At 38.0% G+C, this 17,357-nt stretch overlaps 1 protein-coding gene across 19 annotated transcripts in view; it reads left to right on the top strand.

Annotated features, from left to right (window-relative positions):
* The window catches only part of ACTN2 (actinin alpha 2), an 84,013-nt gene that overhangs the window by 37,367 nt on the left and 29,289 nt on the right, over positions 1–17,357 (top strand). For 8 of the 19 annotated variants that reach the window (XM_080588314.1, XM_080588308.1, XM_080588299.1 and 5 more), the window contains 6 exons: positions 600–714; positions 1,844–1,963; positions 8,326–8,412; positions 9,490–9,577; positions 11,608–11,686; positions 15,038–15,119. In XM_080588314.1, coding sequence (XP_080444440.1) covers positions 600–714; positions 1,844–1,963; positions 8,326–8,412; positions 9,490–9,577; positions 11,608–11,686; positions 15,038–15,119 — 571 coding nt within the window. Of the gene's footprint in view, positions 1–599; positions 715–1,843; positions 1,964–8,325; positions 8,413–9,489; positions 9,578–11,607; positions 11,687–13,354; positions 13,434–15,037; positions 15,120–17,239; positions 17,326–17,357 lie in introns of those variants that run through there. The other 11 variants (XM_080588309.1, XM_080588307.1, XM_080588313.1 and 8 more) reach the window with 7 other exon arrangements.

Here is a 17,357-nt window from a genome sequence, read left to right as displayed (position 1 = left end):
TTCTTACTGTAGTTAAAGTAGAAGCGGATGCAATTTTGCTGGTATCCTTGCTGTATAAACTCTCTCTCTTCTTCAGTTACTTCATCCTGGAAAGTGTTCTTACATGCATGTTACCTATCCCTGCAACAGATAATCTGTATAAGAACAGTTCATCCTGCCATGAATTAAAGTAGTAGAAGTTTCTGCCTCTGTACATGATATTGTCTATATTTTGCTGTCACACAGCTTCCATGATAACATACCGATATTTATTTTCAGGAAGAATTTCTAAAGGATATGTCCCAACACAAAATTATATGATCACAAAATGTTAAATGTAGTAATGACAAATTTTACCTTCTTGTGTAGATCTCTGGGGGAAGCATTCGCAAATGGAATCTAGCACAAGATTACTTCTGATTAAGCAATTATATGATCTTCATGAGCTAACAATTTTGAACTCAGTGACATGTATAAAATGAATGAGAGTTGAACACCCAGATTTCTTAGCCAGCTGTGGAAGTCTCTGATGCAGCGTTTGCTCAGATGGCTTAGCAGTTTTTTTTTTTAAAAAAAACATGTTGATAAGGTTTTTTTTGTTTGTTTAATTGCTATTACAGACATTTACAGCCTGGTGCAATTCCCACCTCAGGAAAGCAGGCACACAGATTGAGAACATTGAGGAGGACTTCAGGAATGGCCTCAAACTGATGCTGCTCTTGGAAGTTATCTCAGGTTGGTTAAAGTTTGCTATGTGTTTACAGCATGCTTACTGAAATGTTCTTAAAAGAACAATATTTGTTAACAATTCGCAATAGTGAACATTATAAGTGGGTTTAAAAGTGAGAGATGAGACACACTAAAACAAAAGGGAGAAAAAAACTCTGCTTTTTCCTTATCTACAAAGTATTCTGTTCCAGGGTTCTGTGCTTGTGTTCTAGGGCTTCACAGCGTATTGGCATATCACTGATATCACAGTGCTGTTGGACAAACCATAAACCATGAGGACCTAGTCTCAGTCCTCTAACAATTAAAATAGGTTACAGATCTATTTTATTCCACTTTTAGAATAAAAGTTTTGCTTTACTTTTTTTTTTTTCTCTGTTGTTCAGAGGGGCAGTCCCCAAGGTACCCTCAGAATGCCCCTGAATGGGAAGGGGCATTCAAGCATTCAGCTCGAGTTGAAGACACACAATAAAGGTGAAAAAGGGAAAAAAGATTTCTTATGGAGAATAGTTTACATTTTTGCAGGAGATTTCAGTGGGGAAGAAGATCTTAAAATGATTATTTTTCATGGAATGGAGATTATGTTTCCTGAAATTCTTTTTCATAATCATTTGAGAAGGTAAATTTATCCAAACTCATCAGCCTTTGCTCTGAAATTAGCTGCTCTGCTGTACTGTATAAGGTGTTAAAAGCCACCAATCTTGGTCAGATTTGGAAGGATGCCATGGCTGATTTGCTGGATAACATCCAGCTTCTCATTACAGTTCAGCAGGTAATGGTGATGAGAATATCCCACCTTCTTAATATTCAGGTACTCTAAAGCAGACAATAGCAGTGAACCAGAAGTCTAGAAGCAGGAAGCACTCACATATCTTCTAAGTGTTTAGGCCAAGCATAAAAATTTTACTCTGGTTTTACTATTTTATCAGAAAGATGTAAGTAAGGTGCTTTGATATTTGAATTTTCCCTTCAGGGTTTTGTTCAAAGCCATTTGACATTCTTTCAGAAAAATACCTGCTAAAATAAATGCTAACTTTTAGACAGTGTTCAGGGCATGTTCACTCTTGAGTTATGATCACTTGAGTGTCTGTAGTCAGGTGTATATAACAATAAACATAATAAATTTGTTATCCTGTAGGGGAAAGACTACCGAAACCGGACAGAGGGAAGATGCGCTTCCATAAAATTGCTAATGTCAACAAAGCTCTGGATTATATTGCCAGCAAAGGAGTGAAACTTGTGTCAATTGGTGCAGAAGGTATGTAACAGAGCTTATTACAACGTACCCTCAGAGATGGTGCACCTGACTTAAGTTCTAGGTATTAAAAATAAATGTTAGAAATCAGGTTGCATTCTAGGGTATGCTTTATCCAATCTGGGATCTTTTTTTTACCTTTAGGAGATATTTTTCAGACAAGATGAAGGCTGATATCACTGCCAGGTGGCTGGGACCTACCTCTATTTTGTTATGAGACTGACCGTGCATGGCAGCTCTGCTTCTAAAATTCAGATGCAGAGTTAAGGGAGTGATCAAAAGAAATTATGCCAGCTGGGGAGAGACTGAACACTTGAAGAAAGTGGCTTGGGATGTTATTTAATAAGGTTATTACTTTGTTATTGTTGTTCAGTTTTTCAGGCAGTAAAATAAAAACATGTATTTGGCTAACTAAATGCTGATAAATGTAGACTGAGCAAAAGAAAGCAGGCTCTCACTGCAAGTAAACCTATGTTTCCCATGAGATTCGAATGATGGTATAAAAAGGGCAAAAGTCTGTCTAGAACTATCTGGTTTATTGAGATATTTGTACAATGCTTTGCACATCCATTGCCATACAAAGGAGTGATGGGGCTAGCACAATATTCAACTACTTTTGACTTCATAGCTTCAATGATTTTCCGTCCATTCTGGGGGCAACCTCTTATGTGACCTTAGAGCAAAACACTGGCTGTAACCTCAATATCACAGTGAGAAGCACTAGCTGTGTTCTATTCACATTGCTAGGCCTTTTTAGATAAATTTATGAGTCTTTTCTTCCTGCTGTCTGATTTCCCCAGGCTTATTCTGGCTTTCAAACCTTCATCTCAGGAAGCTGATTGTGGCTGGAGGAGGGTTTATTAGATGGGATAGGGGTATCTGTAGAAGTAATGGAAAAATACATCAGCTTTTGGTGATTCTACAGCAGCTTAACCTAGTCTAGTTGCTTCCTCAAGTATCATTCATCAAATACATTATGGCTCTAGATCGAGAACTCCAAACTCCAAAAGAAATCAATATTCTCTGGGCAGAACGTGTTTGGACTCATTCTTAATTCGAGACTGAAGTGGATGGGCCATCTGAGTCCAAATCCATCCATCTATCTATAGGCACGTAACGGGGACCTTTATTTTTTTTTTTTTTTTAATGTATCATCAGCGGGTGTTGTGGTTTAAACCCTGTAGGTAGCCAAGCCCCACACTCATTCACTCCCAACTAGTGGGATGGGAAAGAGAATAAAAAAGATAGAAGTAAGAAAACTTGTGAGGTGCGATAAAGACAGTTTAAAAGGTAAAATAAAAGCTGCACGTGAAAACAAAGCAAGACAAGGAATTCATTCACTAATTCCTGTCGGCAGGCAGACGTTTAGCCATTTCCAGGAAATCAGGACTTCATCACTCAAAAGGGTTAGTTGGGAAGACAAACACCGTAACTCTGAAAGTCCTCCCTTCCTCTGCTTTTCCCCCTAGCTTTTATTGCTGAGCATGGTACCATATGGTATAGGATATCCCTTTGGTCACTTGGGGTCAGCTGTCCTGGCTGTGTCTCCTCCCAGTTTCTTGTGCATCCTCAGCTTACTTGCTTGCTGGGCAGTATGAGGATCAGAGAAGACCTTGATTCTGTGTAAGCGCTGATCAGCAACGACTAAAACATCAGTGTGTTATCAACACTATTTTCATCACAAATCCAGAACGTAACACCATACAAGCCACTGTGAAGAAAATTAACTGTGTCCCAGCAGAAATTAGTACAGGGGAGGGGAGATAAGGTGATTCCCAAAGGCACTTCAGATCTCAGAAGAGCTCTACTGCTTTTCAGAGGTCCCTGGCCCCTCCATCAGTTGTATGGGCAGTGAGGGGCAGCTGGGCCCATTGTTCAATTAAATGAAGCAGGATGGAAAAATATGCCACTGCCCTAAAACCCTCTGCAAGTAAAGGGTATTCTGACAGCGACATGGCATTAGGCAGACAGCAGAGGGTACTGGAGAGACAGTTTATGTGTGGAAATAAAGATCAAACATACGGGAGCCTGTCTGATAGCTGGTGCAGAAATACTGAGAGTACACAGTCTAGAGCAAATGAATGGTAGTTTCTGTCCTGTCATGCTGGGACTCCAACCCTTCCTGTCAGAAAACAAGAGTGTAGCAAAAGGAGGATCTTGTGGGACAGAGAGGGCATTCTCTCTGATCTCAATTTGCACAATGGTCAAATGTTTTCACTCCTAGGTTTTTCAGGCAAGGTTGGAGCATTTAAACTGAGATACAATGGGTCATATCTGCTGCTGAAAGGAGCAGGTCAACCCTCTGCACTTCCATCTCCCTCATTTTGCCCAGTTTATTGCCGTTTATTACTGGTAGGGAGCTCAAGTAGAGGGCAGCATGTGAGCACTTCCTGTATCATCTGAAGGCAAAGCACCTGGGGTATCTCAGATCAGCTATTAAAACAGTTTAAGCTAACCCTGCTGCTCCCCTTGGAAGCAACTGCAGTGAACTTAGATGCTCTGTCAAAATAGGTAATTCCCTCTGGAAGGGAGGCAGTGACAAGAGGCAGTAACCTATTACAGGTGCTCAGCCTGTTGCTGTAAGGTAATGCCCGTCCATGCCTTCAATATTGCTTGCTGCATATAACAACAGGAGATAGTAAGTGAGAAGACTAAGGGGATGTTCTTGGCTGGGCTGCAGGCTTTTATTGCCTGTTTCTGGAATTCTCGATCTGTAAAATGGGCGGATTAAGAGTAAACCTTCCTTCATTAGCATTTAAAAACTGTTTTAAATTCTTGGATGGAAGCACAGGAGAAAAACACCCAGTTACTATCATAGTTTACAAGTATAGAGGAACCTGTCATTGTAAGACATAGCACTATCTCAAGTATGGCTACTAACACACATTAGATTACATCCATGTGGGCAGGAGCAGATAGATTCGTGTGCCTTCCCCTCCTACTCTAAACAGGCTGAACAGAAGTCCAGCTATGCCCAGACATGCTTAGTGCCCTGTTAAGTTTACCACGTTCCCTCTACTACAGTTATCTAAGGCACAATGCTGTGCTGATGCAGCAATGTAATATTACATCTGACTGGATATAATTTCACAGTGTAGGACCTCTGGCACCAGTACCTGTTTAAAAAGTCCCTGTGCCCCTTTGTCCTGCATACTTCCTCCCACACTTATCAGCCCTACCCTACCACCACTTGGGCTGACAACTGTTACTGTAGCGGTCCTGGGGCCTGGAACAGCAACCTGATCTGGATTTAAAACACGCTTCATCTCTTCTTAATTTTGTTGCATTTTTCAGCATTGTTGACCGGATAGTCATTATTGTATGAAGACAGAAATGTGTGCCAGCAAGGAGGGAGAGAGCAGGCTTCTTAAGAGTGTATTGTTATCAACATCCTTAACCCCTTAACTTTCTGTCTGTATGTGTTAGGATGGGCCATGTGGGCTTGTCTGCACCCATCTGTTTTGGCATTCTCTGAGTTACATGGATACTTGGAATACTTTTTAATTTCCAAAGCATGAAAGTTTTGTATCTAAACCTGGTGAAGATCACGTGTTATTATCTGACATACTGTGTGGTGAAGAGCATGTAGTCTCAAAGGGACCAATTGCCATTTAAAATGGGGCCTCGAAACAAAGATGAAATAGTGATTCCTGTGGGGCATCAGCACAAAGTTCAATTTAATATTTTTAAGGCACCAGTAATATTCTTTATAAGCCATTATTAGTGTTCTGAAGGCTGACTTCCTTGGGTAGTTTGTGAAATGGATACGGAGAGGTGACCACCTTTAACTGTGATATTGAGCAGAAGCCCAATTTAACTACTCTGATCTGCACTGTGGAAGAGCATCTCTCTCCATTGGTGATAGAAATGGGGCTAGAGAGTCAAGAAGCTAAAGCTAAAGACATGAAAGTAATCCTTATGAGCCTTTCATAGTCCACAAGTTAGATGTTTTCCCATTAAAAAAATAAAAATGCAATGACTCCATTTGCAAGGTAATTGCATACTGAATGCAAAGAACTAAGATATGCAATACCATAAAAGATAAATATGCTGTTAGTAGGAAACAGTTCTGCCTTGCTTTTTTGGGGATGGAGAGAGATACTGAAGACCAAATGATCTGTAAATCTGCTACAAGAAGGTTAGAATAAATAAATAAATAAATAAAGCACACCCTAACATCAAAGAAGAATTAAAAAAAAAAAAATCACAACCAAAACACTGGGGCCTTGCCACACTGCTTTGCTTAGCTTTATTCCTTGGCAGTTTTTTATTGTGTTGTCTTGTCCTCTTCTCTCCTTTCCTGTTTTCATAGGTCAGCTGTAGCTTTGCCTATGTGACGTGTAGGAACTATTTTTCTGCTAGATTAAACAGGCAATGTGAAGAAAATAATCAAGAAGTTTTTTATTGGCCTGTAGAGGAAAATGATAGGAATGAATCAGTATTTTTTCACCACCGATATTTTTCAGCATTTAGAAACTTTGTTTTCCTTCTGTTTAGATGTTTTTCCTTGTCTTCTATACTTTTTTTTTTTTGGTATCTTATTTTAGCGGTAGATGATGAGAGATCAAAGCTGGCAAAGAGCTTGAAAAGTCTTTTCATGCACAACATTGAAAGTTCCCTCTCTTGCTTTTTCACTGTGTGTGTGTAAATTTGGATATGTATATCAAAACAACAACGTAGTGATTATGCAAATCCATGAATTGATTGTCTGACAATCAGCAATGCCTACTGTGTATTTAAATTCATCTATTTTACATTTCAAAAAATTCTTCTGTACTGTATATACTTATGAGACATCTACAGCTGATCAAAATGCAATGAAATACATGACTGTGAAGGTGAGAGGGGAAAGAAGTAGCTACATGCCCTAATTGCCACTTGATGGTCTTTGGCTAAAAAATGTAAGTTGGGGTATTTAAAGACACTTGAAATATTTCAGGGCAAATGAGATAGTAATAATGCATGGAAGACAAAGTGAGGTAAGAATTCTGGAAAATGGATGTAGAATACAAAGGGGAATGCAGAAAAATAGCCATTCATATATAAAGTTGGGTTATCACACTAACGATGTTAGTATAGACTAGCAATGGGTGAGATATCTCGTACCACATTTGTTAATTCCATAGGTTCAAGTGACAGCTTGTGTCACATACTGCTGCAAATTAGCATGTATCTCAGGTCCTGGGGCCAGCAGCTGCCTTGTTCTGTAAAAGTTGCCCCTGGATTCAGGCAACTTTAAAGTAGCAGAGTGACCGCATTTCCTGCTGGCACCTCCTTTGGCATTTGATGTTAAATTGAGGAAATTCTTTCTGCTCCCTCCCTTTCTGTTCTCCCCAGGAGAACACCAGTGGGCCCACAGGCAGCCACAGCTGCTCCATTTCTTGAGGGGGGCTGGAGGTGACTTTCAAGTGGGAGAGCAGCTGGTGCCTTCCCTGCCCCCCTGCTCATTTGGTGTGAGGTGACTGGAAAGGCAGTCTGCAGTTCCCCTCGCCCCTCCTCCCACCTCCTCCCCTTCTAGTGCTGGACCTGCTTTATAGTCTCACAATGTTCTTCTGAGTCTCTCACCATACTTTGCAGATTGATTTAACATTATCACCACACCCAAGTCTTCTGGCAGTACATTTTCTGGTGTTGAAGTGGTATCACTGTTAGTATTACAGACAATGTAGGAGCACTGGATTGGCTTTGGAAGAGGCTCGCCTGTATATGTGAAAAGGGTTGGTAAAAGCATGTTCCTAGCACTTTGTGTTGTATGTAGACTCTAGTCTACCATAGTACAGTCTACCTAGTGTAGAACTCTCTAAAGGGAAAAGGGACTTTTGAATGTTTTTTTATTAAAAAAAAAAAAGTAGTCTGTGTTGTAGATTTCCAAGTCATTTAAAAATTCCTACATCTCCTTGATAAATTCTCAATTCCTACTTAAAACTGCTAATATCCTGTAGTTTCTTACAATTTAGTATAAAAGTATTTTTTCCCCAGTTCTTTCATATTTAAGAGCAGCAATGCTGATATTATTCAAACTTTAAATATGTAGTTGCCCTCAGGCAATGTCAACAAAAGTCAGTCTAGAAGGTAAATTTCTGAGACAGTTACAACTAGCTGGAGAATAGCCTTTTAGCATGGAAGAGCTAAACAGACCTTAAACTCAGTAATCTTCACTTCTACTGCCAGGGTAGCAGAAGCATCAATTTGTTGAAAAATGGACCCAGGTAAACTCTGTGTAAATAATGAATTATTGTAAATAACAAATTATTGTAGAAATGTAATGTATTTATTTGATACAGTGTATAATTTATACAAATATATGATAAGAATGTGTTTTCTGTTTTTCTCTTAAAATACTGTTATGTCTTTTTTCACCTTAGAAATTGTTGATGGCAATGTGAAAATGACACTGGGTATGATCTGGACTATCATCCTTCGCTTTGCTATTCAGGATATTTCAGTGGAAGGTAAGAGTAATTCAACTAATGTTAAGTAATTAAGAAATTTGTTTAAAACGTTTTTATATAGATTGTATGCAAGTGAGGTGAATGTTTTAAGAAGTAATTATTTTTTCACAGAAAGCAATACTGCAAGTTCCCTACCTTGTGCCAAAATCCATTTCTGGAGGGAAAATCTAATTCCTGACAGAGACCTTGAGACAGCTTTATAAACGGAGAAGTTCTAGGCACGTCCCTCAGTTATACAAATAGAAACATGTCTATGTTCCTGAGTGTCAGTAGCCTGAAACTATGCTGTACCCTGTATGGTTGTCCTATTTCCAACATACTTTTCTAGTCTTGTCCATTTCTATCCTTCTTCTCAAATATTATCCGATTACATGCCTCTTCTTTCTATCACTTCTCTTTTCTCACTGCTTCAGATTTTTTTTTCCTTAATTTTCACTTGGAAACTGGCTCCAAAAAGTGCATTGCAGTTACAATACTCTTTAAATCTAGTCTAGGCTGAGAAAAGTCTAGAATTCTAGAAACTAATCTCAATTTGCAACAAAAATAGAGCCAATTCAAGGTCTGCATGCTGTCCTGCCCATGATCTGTGAAACATTAACTGTGGACCTAGTGGTTTGGTCTTTTTGATCTTTTCAGTCCTTTACTTATGCACTCAGATGCCCACAGGGTGCAAATAACGAAGGCATTTCTTCAGCATTTATACCTCTCTATAAGCAAATGGACTGAGACCACAAGTGTATTCCATGTAGGCACCAACAAAATCTTTTATGTTTAGTTCTGTTTCATTTGTATTCAGTATTATTCCCCAAGTATACATTCTGCTGTCCAACTAATGTAATTTCTTAAACTTCTAATGTCCCAGAAATACTGTGCAGAATGGGACTCCATCTGAGTTGTTCCAGTTGAGCTGATATCTGTGTCCTAATGGAGCCCCATTACTTCACTTGGCTATTTCTTAGGATTAAATGTTAGCTTATGCTAACCAGTTTCAGATGGCTGACCACATTTAAGATGACAAGAAAAGAATTACTTGAGCACTTTTAACATTTTTCTTTTTAACTCCTTGGTGTCTTACAGAGACCTCTGCCAAGGAAGGGCTGCTGCTGTGGTGTCAAAGAAAAACTGCTCCTTACAGAAATGTGAACATTCAGAACTTCCATCTTAGGTAAACTTCCATTATTTCACAGGGTAGAAGCTTTCCAAAGTATCTTAGGTCAAAATTTTTCCCACAGTTGTGTAGGTAGATTTGACAGCAGAATTTCCCTCTTCACTGCTAACCTAGGCTTTTTTCAAATTCTTATGATCTGTCTTGAGAGTCTTACTTTGGTTAGCCTTCTGCATTATTTACCATTGTTTACATAGTTACTACTTAAAAGAAAAAAATCCCTACTCCACACAGAATTAACATATACTATTAGAGGTCCTTGGTATATGGGAATATCTAAGCATAGGGCAAAAAATTGCTTTCAGTTGAGAGGCACTGTAGTTACAGACTGTTCTTGGCAAAATACCAATGTGTTGAGCTTGCAGATATCTCACTATAATGAATCAGTCTTTATTATTTTGTAACATAATTATAAATAAAGAGCCAAAAATATACTCAGTACACCGCAGTAGCACTTTAAACATGTTCATTTTCAGAATCAGGATCATCACCTAAGCTGGAAAATTTAGTGAAGCTCTTGCCCTGTGGTTCTGTGCCTTTAGTAAAACCTATAAAGGATGCTCCAGGCCATATGCAGGCTGCCCGCTTTTGGCATTTCTCCCAGCTACTTCCTATAGCTCTGTGGGTGATCAGTCTAATTAAACTACATGACTTGCCATTTGCACTGTTCAGCCATGGGATTTTGCCTTCCCTGAAGCCCTTGTAGTACTTACAGGAGCTCTGTATTGCAATGTTTTGATGTTTTGAATTCATTCTTTATGTGAAACATCTAAAGCACATATAGCAGTAGAGAAGATGCAGTTCACACATACATCCACAGATAAAAAGAATTGTTTGACTTACGGTCCCTTTATTGCCTGTAAGTGATCTGAAATTTGTAATGTGTTACTTTCCTTAAATATAGCATATATATATAATGTAGCTGGTGTATTTCAGGACAGTTTTATATGGACACAGGGAATATCATAAATTGCAGTATCAGAATTTTAATGTTTATCAGTACATATGCTGACTCTGATACATGGTATGGGAAGAACATCTTGAACAGAAACACCTTGATTGATGTTAGGGTTTATTGGCTTTTATAGATCTACTTTAAAATGGGCTGTCCAGACCATTTTAGTCTATACCTTTTGGAAAATGCTTCTTGTTATTTTGGTGTTCATTTTGATTCAGTTTTACATTCTGAATGAATATTACACAATGTATGTCAATTCTGCTTAGTTACATTTGTTATTGGAGATGGTTCTGTTATTTGAATGATTTACCCAGACATCTCAATGACAGGGATTCTAACAGTCTAACACCCTTATTATCATTCAATTACTGCACAGGATACGACCTCAAACCCAATGATCTCTTTGCGTAAAGTATCTTTAAGAATAATTGCTTCTGGCTGAAAGGAACCTCTCATAATCTTTCCAAATAGATGATATTCACAGATCCATTCATTTCCTGTTCTTGCCTTGAAAGGTAGTGGACAAGAAGTCACACTGAAGTGTCAGAACTCAGGTCTGACCTGTCATATGTATGAAGTGTTCTAAGTAAACTAAGTTGATTTATGACTTCATACTTCTATGAGCATGACATAGTTGTGTCATTAGAATTGTCTGAAATAACAAAGAAAAAGTCAATTACTTAAGTAAACTCAAGTATTGCAGGTTTATTCTTTTAGTATTTTCGCAAATATGGTATAATAGGAAATTACGCACTTTCTTGAATGGATGATTCAAGCTATCCTGGAGCATTGCACAAATTAAGCAATTGAAATCAGGGTCTGTTGTACATAATGTACATTGCCTAGAAAGTATTATGGAATCCTTAAACATGTATGTACCTTAGAATAAGTTATGTACTACAGGAGAAAGAGTGTAGTAACAAAAGCTTAGAGGGATGAAAGTTGACAGAACATAATTGTCAGGATTTAACAGGAGGGTTCCTGCTTGATTTTAAGCCTTGAGCAAGAACCAAACTATAAAATGCCGTGACTTTATTAATTACTTTTTTCCATTCTATTTTTTGTTGTAAAGCTGGAAAGATGGCCTTGGATTATGTGCACTTATCCACAGACACCGACCTGATCTTATTGACTACTCCAAGCTAAATAAGGTCATCAGTCTGGATGGTACAGCATGCTGTCCTGCAGTGATTTGGCTCACTTGTGGTTTGCTTAGCATGTTTTCTATAAGACAAGCTGAGGAGTGCATACTAATTCTAACAGGCTTTCTATGCTCCCTCTAAAAAATGTTATGTGGAGGAAAGGACTCTGTGACTGCCCTGTGTCCTTCTTTCCTTCCTACTACAATGACTTAAGCATTTAATTGCAAATAACCTATTCCTCAGCTGCCAGACAGTTGATGAAGTCTTTTATGCTGCACAATATGGATGTAAAATCAAATGCAATGGAATTTTCCATTCACAGATGATACATAGTATGGTCCATCCTGTTTTATGTCTGGTGTAAAGGACTACATAGACTGCAGAGCAGTAAACAATGACAAGATTATTCATCCTAAGATTTTTTAAAACAAAGACTGCACTTGGTAATCAGGAGTATGTAATTATTAGGCTTACATAGAAAGTATTTACCAATTCTTACTTTGATATTTCATTATATTTCTACCAATACTTGTGGTCAAGTGCCAATCAAATTGATATCCTAACTCCTTAGATAGCACCACATGGGGATTACAAAACCATTTTTGTACCTGGTAAAATGTATGTGTTCTAAAAGATACCAGCTGCTTGGATTTCAGGGGAAATAATGAGGAACATGTAATAATCTTAGAATTTCTGGGTACTGTTACTGAAGAATAAAACCTAGAAAGAAAGTGGAATGTTGTCATTTTCATCTCTCTCTCAATACAGGCATACCATGCATTTTTTATTCCTCTGGAATGAGTGTATCTTGAGGTCTCTCGTAAACCCCAGTGAAACTTAATCATGGTTTTAATTTGTTAAGTGACACTTTTCATTGATGAGAGAGACTGGTAAATCATGGACAGTACTTTCCACTCCATTTTCCTCCATTACAAATTGATTTTACTAGTGGAATCGACTGTTATCAAAAAGCCACTGGTGAAGGAAAAGATGATAGAATGAAATGAGAAGATTTGAAAACTTTGTCTGCTTTATATATATGTTAAATTTATACTGGCGACCCCCAAGGTGCGATGAAAATTAAATGAACTTATTCCTAAACCAACAGAGTTTAACTTAGGCTGTTCTTAAGACATCTGCAGATATGAACAAAAGGACAAAATATGAACTGTCAACACCAGGTTATTCTCTATATACATCCTTTCCTATGGATGAACAGATTCATGGAATAACTAACATACCTGTCTCTGTGTATGTGTGCTCAAGTATGGCCCAAACAGAAGTTAGTCTGATTGAGTTTGCACTTTGAAAAGTGGCACGCTACTAAAAAAAAAAAACAACACAAAAACCAAAACCCTTCATGGTATAACCAGTCTATACGTGAGCGCTAAGAGAAGGGAAAAGCACGTAAGCAAATCTGCTTCAGCATTACTATTTCCCTCTTAGAGGTTTCCAAAATAAGAACAGGTCAGGTTTCAAATTGAGGCTGAGCTGTGGCACGTAAAGCACATGCAGAAAAGTCCTAAAATAGATCAAGCTTTTCTGACCTGGCTGTGTTTGATTGACTATTCATTTTGGTTACATTAACAGCTGTCTTGGTGTCTTGTTTCTTGGTTTCTTATCTCATGCATGGTGTCTTTTCTTTTTCTCACCAATGTGCTCTGTGTGAATTTGTAGCTGGAAAGATGGCCTTGCTTTCAGCGCCCTTATTCATAGACACAGGCCTGATCTTCTTGATTATGACAAGTTAGATGAGGTATTTCTCTAGCCGTAGCAGACATTTTTAGTTACTGTGGCTTGTAGTTTTGTTTAAAAGGATGGGTGATGGGGATCTCCAGAAGATGTTGTAAATAATGCCTATTTAAATACTGATTTAAATAATATCCTTTACCAGTGGAGCACTGTTACTTATGGACTTAGTACCAAGCAAACAAATAGGAAGTCCGCATCACTCATTCGTAAGCAAAGGGATTTAACCAAGTCACTAGATCTTGCTTAGATTTAGTGTATTTTTCTCCCATTTAATTTAAGTAGGAGTTTTTGTGTACACATTTAGTAAATGTTGTATTACACATGGTGTAATGGTAGAAAAAATAAATTAATGGCTTTCAAGTACTGTCCACGTTTTAAGTTCCTCTTAATGTCAACGATGCACAAAACTGCTAAAGGATGATAAAGTGAGAACTTAAGTTTAGAGACATTGGATTCTATTTTAACCAAATTGTGAGGGTATTAATACTTATGATACCTCGCATATATATGCACGTGGAGAACAGTCTTCTGTGAAATTTAAGCACTTGCTCTCATTCCATAGAAAGTAATCTTACTAAGTTCATTTCAAAGTAACAAAAGAAGCATGTCTGAGACAATGAGCATGTCTGAACATGTCTTTGTATTCAAACGGAAGCCCTGGAAGTTCCCTCGAGAAAACCTGGTAACTTTTTTCAGTCCCCTCTTGCTTCTCCAAATTTTCTCTTCTACCCTGTTTTCCTAGACAGTCTCTGTACACATTGGCATTGTTCATAATGGCTACCATCATTTAGCAGTTTGTGAATACTTGAAAATAAGAAGCATTAATGGCACGCACAGCCATTTCCCATAAGGTGTTTTCATTCCAAGCTGATATTAGAAGGCTGACTTAAGAGCAGCCCTAATCTGACATGCTCTTCCATTGTCAGCAACAGTTGTCTGTGGCATATGAAATGAAATATGTGCTGCTTGTCTGAATTTTGTGTACTGCTTCCTTTCTTTTTCCTTCAAAAAACAAAATCCAAAATCTCAAAACAAGAGGAAACTCTTAATTTTCAACAGCTCTAAATTTCACCAAACAGAAGTCTTACACATTTGGCTGTCCAAGTCAAAAGTGGGAGGTTTTGAGCCTTCTGGGTAACTGTTCTGTCTGGGCTTCCCTCTCCTCATGCATTCACCTGACCAACAGAGAACTTGTTAGCTCAGTGAATTCGTATCACTGTAATACAATGTTTTCTAAGTATAAAAGTGTGCAGGACTAACTTTGTGATGAATGGTCTAGTATAGCCTACTGAATCAGTGGCCTTGACTGTATGTATTACTGCAGTACTTCATTCAGAATTAGCTTTTTATGAGTGTACACTGCATATTTTATCTATGTTCCCCTCCAGAATGTGTTTGCAGTAGAGTCCTAGTGGCTTATTGTTTTTATTTGAAAGCAGAGCACTAGGTAGACCCCACATACCCCACTCTGCTATTTGAACAACAGTAGTTGTGACTCCAGTTTATAGTTGGGAAAATCAGAGTAAGTTTTAGTGTACTTACTGTAGTAGTCTTGCTTCAAAGAAAAAAATATATCTTTGACTAGTTATATTTTCTTCTTTAATTCAGGATGACCCCATAGGAAATATCAACCTTGCCATGGAAATCGCTGAAAAACATTTGGATATCCCAAAGATGTTGGATGCAGAAGGTGAGAGTTATATTATACTGAAGTTTGTATCACTCGTCATCAGGAGACAGTAAAAATTCTGTTGTTTTGTGTCTAGCAAATTTTCAACATTCCTTCCACATGAATCGTCATGGAGTAACTTCTTTCCACTTTGTTTTCAAACAATTTTTTCCTTCTTGTTTCCCATGTATTGGATAATTCCACTCTATCTTCATTCCTTATTACTGTTTGTTACTGTTTGTATTTACTATAACACTTTGGACCCTAACCTTAGCACATGGTCCCAGTGTGACAACTGAAGTTCAAATAGGTGATCAGAACATAATCTTTTGCCTATAAAAACTAAGTTTAATGAAGTAAAATACATCTGTTAGCAGCTTAAAGCATCTTCACTTTTTAAAATGTTAAAATGAGAGGGCCAGAAAGAAATAGAGGTACAGTTCAAAATATTCTACTAATAACATGCCTTCTATGAAAGAGCTAGGTTGAGGGAAGCATTTTGTTTGTTTAATTATAAACCTTTTGCAGGGATCCATTTTAACAAATGATTTCATGTTTGGTTTCTCCAATAATCTTTAGAGTGTGTTCACAAATCAGAAGGAAATATTTCTTCAAGATAACCAACCTTTTTTACTTCAGGGAAAACTGATGCCAAAATACTGGAATTTACATACCCTAGTTCAAGGTATTCTTCTCCACGTATACAGACTCAGGTCTGGTGGCACGTCAGTAGAGCACTGGTAACACAGGAACTATCCAAAGCACGCAAACTCATCTTGTCCACTTCCCTTGAGTACCCTTCTTTGGTAGGAAGGTTAGACCAATACAGGATGATTTTGAAAATCCAGGTTGTAACCTCTTAATTGAATGTTTTTCTTGGTTTCACCTTTATGTTTCAAAACTACCTGTTTTAATTTTTTCAATTGCAATTACCCTTTCAAGCACCATTTAATTGTTTTACTATGAAACACTGTGCAAGGAATAAACAGACATGCTTTCTCCTCACTATTGAACATGTACCATTCTTCTTTCACTCATTTTTCTCTTCATATACCATGCAACATCCCCCCCCCCCCCCCCCCCCCGCCCCGTTAAGCTTTCCTGCGTATTCTAGCGCTCATCTTTCTATTCTTGTCTTAGCAGGAGAGGGGGAATGAAATCTTGCTTCTTCTAACATACTCTGTATATTTGCCATCACTTTTTTATTCTTGTGTTTTCAGTGGAAATGCCAAGTTTCGTTCAGAACTATATGATGGAGATTCAAAATCAGTAAATATATCGGTCCTGAAGTTAGAAAATCTCACTGTTAATATTAAAAATCGTCATCTAATTCCCAGGTCTTTTCACACCAATATCTTCCCACTTCCATGTTGGCAGGCATCTTTTCAGCTTGTGCTAGTGTTATTCATCACTCAACCATGACTGCTGTGAAAACAACTTTTTCTGCTTTTGTCTGTCAAGTATTCAGAAATATCTGTTTACAACAATACACTCGCACTTCAATCATACTCTCTCTGTACTTTTAATCTTTCCTAATGTAATAGGGACAAACCTATTAGTCAACCAACTCAAACTGTTCTGTGATTTATACTATTAACAAAATGGACTGGCTCAGGGATTGCAGAACTGTTACTGTCCGAATTATTCTTAGCACAAAATGTATTTCTGGACTACAGGAGTTTTACGGTTTTCCAGTATTTGTCAGTACTCTGACAATCAAAAGGACCTTCTGCTAATATAAGCAGTAAATACTCTTATTTTGTGATTGTCAGTGACTGTGTTTAACTCTGGATTGATTGTAGTGATTTAGATGAAGTTGTTCTGGACTAACAGTAAAACTGAACCCAGTAGATCTGCCAGCCGCACCATCTGCTCTGGAAGTTTCTACCAACCAGAACATGGTAATACCCTTCTGTACAGTCTCCATCTTCAGATGTTTTACCATTGTGGGAGACTATTATCTTCTCAATTTGATTCCTGAAGCTTATGTATCTTTGCACTGATATCAGTAAACTGATGCAAACTGAATGGTGGTATATTTATTTTTAATCCTTGCAGCACTGAGGTGACATCATCAGCATAATCTGATGGAAGTACCTTATGAGAATTGCTGAGCAGTAAACCCTCTTCTCTCTACACAGATGTAGTAAACACTACCAGACCTGATGAAAGAACCATTATGACTTATGTTTCCTGTTACTACCATGCATTTGCTGGTGCTCAGAAGGTGAGGTTGTAGATGGATCAGATCTCACCCTT

The sequence above is a fragment of the Anser brachyrhynchus genome, assembly GCF_964034855.1.
Source record: "Anser brachyrhynchus genome assembly, chromosome: 3".
NCBI classification, from domain to species: domain Eukaryota; kingdom Metazoa; phylum Chordata; class Aves; order Anseriformes; family Anatidae; genus Anser; species Anser brachyrhynchus.
The sequence above is the reverse complement of the archived record's forward strand: the minus strand, read 5'-3'. Positions and strand labels throughout refer to the sequence as shown.